At 44.6% G+C, this 9,278-nt stretch overlaps 1 protein-coding gene across 1 annotated transcript in view; it reads right to left on the bottom strand.

Annotated features, from left to right (window-relative positions):
- Positions 1–276: 276 nt before the first annotated feature.
- Positions 277–9,278, bottom strand: part of TRAPPC9 (trafficking protein particle complex subunit 9) — a 333,658-nt gene continuing 324,656 nt past the window's right edge. The window contains exons 21-22 of the mRNA XM_083358203.1: positions 2,671–2,894; positions 277–1,689 (exon numbers count right to left, since the gene is read on the bottom strand). Coding sequence (XP_083214329.1) covers positions 1,510–1,689; positions 2,671–2,894 — 404 coding nt within the window. The 3' untranslated portion in view covers positions 277–1,509. The remainder of the gene's footprint in view (positions 1,690–2,670; positions 2,895–9,278) is intronic.

Raw genomic sequence — 9,278 nt, forward strand, 5'->3', positions numbered from 1 at the left:
ATCAGTACATTAAAAGACAAAAAACAGTTCAGGCCTAAATCAACATCCTTCCAAGCCTGGTGCAAATTTAGCTTACAATCCCATTAGCCCGTGCTGTTGAAATACGATGTTGATTTTTTTTTTTGCACAAAATAAAATAAAAAAAATAAAATAAAAATGATGTCTTCAGCCAAAGAAACAGGGAAGAATGAAAGATTCGGAACGGATGCCTTTTGTGGTTTGCCTTTGATAGAAACAGTTTTTGAAAGAAATGAAGAACAATTTGTGTTCTTGGTTGGTGTGAACTGTCCTCAAAATGCATTATAATCACTCCTCTACGGCTCCGTGGGGAAAACCAGGAACCCATGAAAGATTTTGCAAATGACAATTCATAGCCAAGTTAATTGATAGCAGCTAAAGGAGCTGGAGTGGGCTGGAATTATTTGAAATTCGTTTCCTTGGCAAGCCACTCCTTCCATTTCCATCTGTGCACTCCCGGCAGGCAAAAGTCTTTGCCTAAATCAAAACTAGTTCAGTGGATTTGCTTGGCTGTCTAGTGAAGAAGCAGATAAAAGGAGAAGGAATACACAAATTTTAAGGTCTGTCTGGTCTTCCTCCTAGGAAGCAGCACGTAGTCCAGACCGTTGAGTCAGCTTCTCTTGTCATATACTCATTGTTGTTGTTTTTTAAAAAAAATTATACTGAGTTTCATTTCATTCAACTAACAAAGCCTTATCTGTGCCAAATGCTTCTGAAACACAGCTGAAAAGTCAAAAAAACGGTCTCTTGAGTAGTACGTGTTCCAAGGCTGCACACTCAAGAGGTTCAAAAGTGGCCAAGCCAAAAATGGAGATTTGACATCTCGCTGGACCTACCCAATTATATTTTGCCACAACTGTCTTAAATCTGGACTACTTTTCAAAAAGAAAAAAAAGTTAAAGAGATTTTGAAAGCTGTACTTAAATCCAATCCTAAGAATTGAACCAACTTGGCCAGCGAAGGACCAAAAAAAAAAAAAAAAAAGAAGAAGAAGATGTGCATCTCCTGTACAGTTTAAAGAATTTAGGAGATTTTTAAAAGTTTGAAAGAATACAGAAAGTTCAAGCGAACAGAGGAGGAGGAGAATTTAGAGGTGCAGGTCATGACTTATGTTATAACTTTGTAGACGTCACCCAAGTAGACAAGCATTGATGCAATTAATTTGAGGATTATTTTTTTTTCCCCAGACATCAGGGGATACAGTTCAGTGTTATCTCTTAAAAACTGGAACATATTTCTAAAAAAAAGAGATCGTCCCGAAAACCCTCGTGAATGAAGAACGTTGAGTTCCTCATCATATAACATTGCCTCTTCTTAAAGGAGCAAAAGCGATTGTCCCCGTACAGTTAGCTACTTGCAGATAGTAACTTAAACATGCCTCTTTAAGGCATGTAGAAAACCTGGAGTAGAAAGCAAGGGAGAGAGGTAGAACCCAGGGACAGCCTTGCTAAGCAAGTGGGTTAACGCTACATTCGATTACACACTTGACATTTACAACTTGGTCTGGATCACAGAGTGCACGGCTCGGATGTGAACGCTGGGCAGGCACAGCCACGAAGGGGGAAACTCCTTGTCTGAGTTGTCTTCATGGAACTTGATGTTCAAGTAAAAGTCACCCGTGCAGAGAAAGAGAAGAGCACCGACACAGACAGAATTTTCTGTCGGCTGAACCTGAAAGAAAAAGGATGGGAGAATTTGAGCAGATTCAGACAGTGCAAAATATATGAGCCACATCCTTGCATTAAAAAGGGGGTTCCATGTTCCTGGGTTAGGTCCTGATTTTCTCCAGACTGTGGCTGGAAGAGACTCCAAAGATAGGTCTCTGGTGAATTACTGCTGGTCAGTGGTGGTCAAAATATTAGCCTCTTTGTTGCAAACGGATAGAAAAGAATATTTGTAGCTGTGGGGTCCTCGGTGTAATCTTGCAGACATTTCGTTATCCAACTCAGAGAGCATCAACGACCCCACAGCGCACTGATGATGTCGCCTAGTTTGGTAATGAAACGTCTGCAAGAAAATAACCAACTTCGGAGGGCGCCTAGGACCCCCGTTGTTGCAAATTTCACACCATTTTAAAGGGACCCCTGGGCTGTGTGCATTGTAGCCTCCATTCTCCAAAGGACAACAATATAGTTCCTCATGCTTGTCAAGGAGGGGGCCCAATTAATTTACCAAATTGGTAGAAGAATAACTGGAAGCCATTTTACCTACGTCAAAGAACATTGACCCTATTATCTTCTACACGGGGTACTGATTTTGTTTCATTTCATACTTTGTGCTTTTATCGGCGGTGTAAAACATTCTGGCGTTATACAAAGTGGAGCACAAACTGAAAAATTGTAAGCAAGCAAACAAATCCAATTTTTTTTTTAAACAACCGACAGGTGAGGGATTCCAAATTACTTTCAAAAAAGAAAGTGTTGAACAGGGGTGTCAAACTGCCAGCCCACGGGCCGGATGCGTCGCAACGAAACCGCGCCCACCCCCATTGCCGGCAATGGGGAAAAAGCTCCGTGACGTCACGCGACGTCACGTGACGACGCGAGTTTGACATGTCTGGTGTCGAATAAAAAAGCACGGAACGCCACTAACGTTCCTGTCTTTAACTTTTTAACTCGGAGACAAAACAAACACGACCAAGCGTGGACTTACCGTATCGATGTAAAAGGTGTTGGATCCAACGAACGTGATGCCGTCTTGGAGATCGTAGTTCTGGACGCCGTTTTGGTAGTCTTGGTAGGGGATCACAGTGAGGGAGAAGGGCCCCACGCTGCGTTTGCTCCAGTTGGTCAGCTTCACTTCCAACTTCACTGGGTCCCCGACGGTGCAATCCGCCACAATATCCGAGTCGCAGGGTTTCCCTTCCACCAGCACGTCTGCAGTGCAAAAAGCAAAAGACGGGATGAATGCCTTTCGCTTCGAGAAGGCGAAATCCTAACTTGAATGTCTTTTGCAAACCAGGAGGAAGCAGGTTGCAAATGAAAATGAATACCGCGGTACAGGTCGTCCCCAACTTACAAGAGTTCATTTAGTGACCAATGTTACAACGGCACTGAAAAAAACTGACTTAGGACCATTGTTTACACTTACGACCGTTGCAACATCTCCACGGTCGCATGACCAAAATTCAGACGCTTGCCAATTGGCTCCTATTTATGACGGTCGCAGTGTCCCGGGGTGTGTGTGTCACGAGATCCCCCTTTTGCAACCTTCGGACAGGGAAATTGAAAGGGAAAGCCAGATTCACTTAACAGCCATCTTGCTAACAGCTGCGGTGAATCACTTAAGGGCAGCAAGAGAGGTCATAAAATGGAGCAGAATTCACTTGACAAATGTTTCACTTTGCAACTGAAATTTTAGGCTCGATTGTTATTGTAAGTCAAGGACAGTCTTCAACATACGACCACAATTGAGCCCCCATTTTCTGCTGCTAGGCAAGACAGTTGTTAAGGGCTACATTTTAGGACCTTTTTTGCCATGGTTGTTAAGTGAATCGCAGGTTGTTAAGTAAACCAGGCGGTCATTAAGCAAGTTGGGCTTCCCCCATTGACTTTGTTCATCAGAAGCTCTCTAAGAAGGTCGCAAATGACAATCCTAGAGCCAGTGACACAGCACCCAACGTTTGATCACGTGACTGCAATGGTCATAAGCCGGATAACTGATCCTGAGCCATTTTTTCTAGCGCTGTTGTAACTTTGAATAGTCATTAAACAAACCGAGTTGAAAACTGAGGACCACCCGTACAATGTCCTAATCAGTCCAGCAGATCATTCAGTTGCAGAATGGGACAACTCACTGCGGCCAACTCACCACGGGAGTCACACAATTCCTTTTATTTTTGTTGACCAAGCTTCCATCAAAATTATTTTATCTCTGGCATCAAAGGAAATCATTCCTGTGACTACCAGCTTTTGCAACACGCTGATGAAGAAGAAAAGGAACTAATCTCGTGTTAAATTGTCCCGTGGTGGGTTGGTCACTGCAAGTAGTCCTGAGCGAGTCGGCCGTGGCAAGTAGGCCGCGGCGAGTCAGCTGCAGCAAATCGTCACAGACTCATTCAGCTGAGGTAAAAATCTGTTACTCAGAAAAGAACGTTTTATTATTATTATTATTATTATTATTATTATTATTATTATTATTATTATTTTTATTAAGACTTGAAATCCTGGTAATAGTAAAACATCCATAAGTAGCGTTTTCTCTAAAATGACAACCTTTTGGCATTTGACAACCAGTTTACACTTTCAGTTTACAATTTTACTAGTATGAAGTTAGACTTCATTGAGGTTAGGGTTTTAAATGTGAAACCACAATCTTTTACTAATTCTTCTTAACGGAAAACATCTTGAGTTCACCCAGGCAATCCTAATGTATTTTTTCTCTTTTGATATTGTTTAATTGGTATCGTTTAACAGGTGAAGAATCTGCAGGAATCTAAACAAACTGACCAACAAATCACAACACATACACAGCCAGACAGAAATGCAATTGATAATAATGGCAGATGTTCATTTTAATCTTGATTAGATAGCAACTGCAGATAATTCAAAATAGTATTCATCAGTAAAAAATAGGTACAGGTGTTGCCAGCGGGAATAATATTTTAAAATACCCGTATTTCCCCCCCCCCCCCCCCGTTTTTTCCTGAATGACACAAAAGAGTTTAGGCATCCTTAACACCTTCAGAGGGACGCGGTGGCTCAGTGGGTTAGGACGCTGAGCTTGTCAATCAGAAGGTTGGCAGTTTGGCGGGTCGAATCCCGAGTGCCGCGTAACAGAGTGAGCGGCTGTTACTCGTCCCAGCTTCTGCCAACCTAGGAGTTCGAAAGCACGTAAAAATGCAAGTGGAAAAATAGGGACCACTACGGTGGGAAGGTAACAGCGTTCCGTGCACCTTTGGCGTCTAGTCATGCCGGCCACATGACCACGGAGACGTCCTCGGACAAGCGTTGGCTCTTCGGCTTTGAAACGGAGATGAGCACCGACCCCTAGAGTCGGAAACGACTAGCACGCATGTGCGGGGGAACTTTTACCTTTACCTTTACCTAACACCTTCAGAACCTCATCAACTGACAGAGCAGGGAAAAGATCAGAATCAATCATTTTTGGTAGATTAATTTAGCAATAACAAGCCTCAAATCAACCAGGTCAACTCTTTCCATTCCTTTCATCACATTCTTGCTTCAGCCTCTCCTCTCTGTTATTTTTAGGTCTGTGTAAACCATTTTAGTCAAACCCAATACTTTGTCACTGTCACAACCCCCTCCCACTCGCCTGCACCGTGCATGAAAAATCACCCCAAAGATCTCATTGCAGTGGGGCAAAAAAAAAAACTTTCCTATTCATGTCAGTCTTACATTTTTTCCAGAACTAAACAACAGAGGGCCAGATGAATAGACAAGCTTTACGAATGAAGACTGCAAAGGAAGCTTTTCATTTGTGCACGTGTTTAACACATCTCGGGCTTCTCTGCTGAGACATATCTGGCAAACTAAATTTTCCAGTTCTCTGGGCAAATCAAGGCAAGGCAATTAGCAATCACACACTGAGCTCAGTGCCAAGGAAAATATGGAGGCTGCCAGGATAACAGGCTTACGGACAGAACACGTGAAAAAAGATGGATGTCAAACGCCGGGGAAATCAGAAAATTCAGACAGTTCATCTGGGACTAAAGACTGATTGCAAGCTTAAGATCTCTACAAGAATCCGGCCAACTAACAGTCAAGGGAAATGCACGGGAGATAAGACAGTCATTCAAGGTGGGGTGGATTTAGATCTCTTGTGGGCGCACAGGGACTCGTGACTTATGACGTGTTTGACCCCTCCCTCGGGCTCAGCCTGGTCATCTCCTAGAATGGCTGGGTTAGTGCTCAGAAAAAGCCTTCAATTTCTCCAATCTTTTCAGTCCAAAGATTCAGGATCAGCTCCCTATACCATTCCAGGCAAATGGCTGTCCAGTTTCTTCTTAAAAACCTCCAGTGAGAGAGCATCCACAATTTCTGGAGGCAAGTCGTTCACTGGTTAATTGTTCTCATTGTCAGGAAGTTCCTCCTTAATTCCAGGTTACTTTTCTCCTTGATTAGCTCAATCAATCAATCAATCTGAATAGAGCTGAAAGGGACCTTGGAGGTCTTCTAGTCCAACCCCTGAGCTAGCAGGAGACCCTATACCATTTCAGACAAATGACTGTCCAGTCTCTTCTTAAAAGCACCTACAACTTCTGAAAGAAAGCTAATCCACTGATTAATGGATCTGGGATTATAGAATAACATAATAACAGATCTGGAAGGGACCTTGGAGGTCATCTAGTCCAAACCCTTGCTCTCACAGGAGACTCTACTATTTCAGACAAATGGCTGTCCAGTCTCTTCTTAAAAGCCCCCAGTGATGGAGCACCCACAACGTCTGGAGGCAAGTCTTTCCACTGATTAATTGTTCTCACTGTCAGGAAGTTTCTCCTTAGTTCCAGGTTGCTTCTCTCTTTGATTGGTTTCCATCCGTTGCTTCTTGTCCTGCCTTCAGGGGCTTTGGAGAATAGCTTGACTCCCTCTTCTTTGGGGCAGCCCCTGAGATATTGGAAGACAGCTGTCATGTCACCTCTCGTCCTTCTTTTCACTAGGCTAGGTATACCCAATTCCTGCCATCATTCTTTGTATGTTTTAGCTTCTAGGCCCCCTAATCATTTTTGTCGCTCTTCTCTGAACTCTTTCCAAAGTCTCAACATTTTCATCTTTTTCATTAACATTAAACTTGACCGTGCTCGTTTTTTCCTCCCTCTAAGAAGGCTCAGCACCACTATTAGATATAGAATTTAGACATTTGACTGGTCTCCAAGCCTTACTTTGTAACTGCAATGGGACAGTCCAATGAAGGCTAAATTTACTCACCTTCCCTTTTAACGCGGCGGTGTGCCACACCTCATCTCTATGTATCCGTGGGAAGCCTCCGATATCACATCCAATTAAAACTTTAAAGGTCATAAGACAGAAACTTCAGATTGGAGAAATTGATTTCACCTCTCCCCCAGCCAATTAGTCTACGATTGATTTAGGGTTTGTATGCTTACAGAGACTAATTATTTCCTGAACGCAAAACATAAGCTGGCCCCAATAAACCGGTAAAGACAGCTTGTTCTGTCAAACGATCAGCCCTGTTTGCAGAGGCTCAGGGAGGCAGCCAATTACGGGCAAAGTACCCTTAGAGAGCCGCTCATCTGAACCAAGAAATGGTTTTCGGTTTCGCTCCCTCGCTAACGCAGAAATGGTTCACGGCACTCAGTGGAGCTCATTTAACATTCTCATTTGCTAGGGAGTAAAGTCCGGGCGTCGTGTATTTGGCTTGCTAACACAGACGGCGCATAAAAGCAGAGTGTGACGACCCAGGGCATGGCACAGAGGCCACGCTGTCAGCTGGCATTTCAAACCGCCCCTTTATTGCTCCAAATGTTCCCCAAATGCTCCCACATTCCCGGCAAGTCCCAGAACAAGTAACGAGACACACGCACACCTTCAGCAGCCTCTGGCTGCACGTAGTTTTCGGATTTTTTTTTTAGATTGGAACAGCAATTTACTCAAGGCCAAGTAGATAACAAAGAAAGGAACCTACATCCAAATCTGACGAGTCTGTGGAACTGCAAGCTTGCCTGAGTAGTTTCAGAAGGGGTGCCAAAATTCAATGGGAGGTTTGGAGCGCCAAATCAAGGTTGTCAGCCAGTCCAACGGTCAGAGTTTCAGGGTTTACAAGTAGAGATCACAACACAGAACAGGAGATCAAGGGAGTTGTTTCCAACGTCGGCAACGGCACACAAACCTCCGATAATTCAGCATTTGTTCCCGACAAATGCCCCTCCCCACAGCGTCTCCTTAAATCTCAATCCCAAGGTGTGCCTTGTGGAGTGAGGCAGGATGCTCTCCTCCCGAGTAGTCGGGACCTGCCTGCGTTGTTCCCTCCTTCTCTCTACTCTCCGTGCTCGAGATTCAGGAGGGGCTGGCCCTTGCTCAACACCAGAGTTGTCTCATCCTGTCCCGTTCCTCCCTGCCTTCAAGCCCTCCCAATCCTGAAAGGCCCTGGCCTGCCTCGGCCTGCTCTTCCCCATATTCCTCCAAAGCCAATGACGCCTCCCCCCTCGATCTCCGTCGGCTCCAGTTCCAGTTCATCTTCCTCAGCCAATTCAGGCTCCGACGGCGGCATGACACAGATTGCATTAGCTGTCCGTTACGGGATTCGATCTGGGTCGAGCAGCTCTTGGTTTATATGCAGTAGATCAACGGCGAATGCGCCGTATGATCTGGGATTGGTTTTAGTGAGTAACTCTTCCTGGAGCTGAGCAAGCATTTAAGAAGTTGCGTTGCTTTTCGTTAAGCTCACTGCGGAGACGGGCCTGCCCTGCTGAGTGACGAGTACAATCAAGGAAGAGTCAGACCAAACAAAACAAGAGTTTTCTCCCTTGCGCGAGAAGTCAGAGCGCCCATGGTGGAGGCCACGGGACATCATGGCGAGCCAATGAGTCCTCGACTTATGACTACAATTGAGCCCAACATTTCTGTTGTTCAGTGAGGCTTTGGAGAAGAGGTTGACACACACACACACACCCCTCCTTTTTTGTGGCAGCCCCCCAAATACTGAAATACTGCTATCATGTCACCCCTGTTTCAGTTAAGAAGTGAGTAACACTGTTGTTAAGGGGATCACGTGAGCCCCTGGAACACTGCGAACGTTGTAAACACAAGCCAGTTGCCAGGTTTCTCTGAATTTTGATTGTGTGACTGTGGGGATGCGGCAAAGGGGCGCAAGTGTGAACAACGGTCACACGTCACTTTTTTCAGTGCCGTTGTAACTTTCCATGGCCGCTAAACGAAAACGTGTAAGCCGAGGACTACCTGTCAACAGGAAAATACACTGGAGGATGAAGTTCCTGCCTCCTTTCAAATTCCATGGAACAGTCTTGGGAAAATGCTGCTCCGTTGGAAGCCAATTCGGTAATGATGAAAGCGCAATCTTTTGGCCTGGGCTGTTTAAACCAGGCAAATAAATTCCTTTTCCCTTCAGGAAAAAAAAAGAGAAAAGAAATCTGAAGCGGCTGATTTCGGCTTCTCGTTTCAGCTTCACTAAGCACGAGGCTGGATAAAATTCTTTTCGGCTGCTGATGTTGTCGTTCCAACCATCCAAACCTCTGCTGAAATTTGTTAATCAAAGGAGCCTGGGCATTGTTCCTGGGCCACCGGAGCCCCTTCCCAGATTGTTTGCACCAGTGTTTTTCC

The sequence above is a fragment of the Vipera ursinii genome (assembly GCF_947247035.1).
Source record: "Vipera ursinii genome assembly, chromosome: 3".
NCBI classification, from domain to species: domain Eukaryota; kingdom Metazoa; phylum Chordata; class Lepidosauria; order Squamata; family Viperidae; genus Vipera; species Vipera ursinii.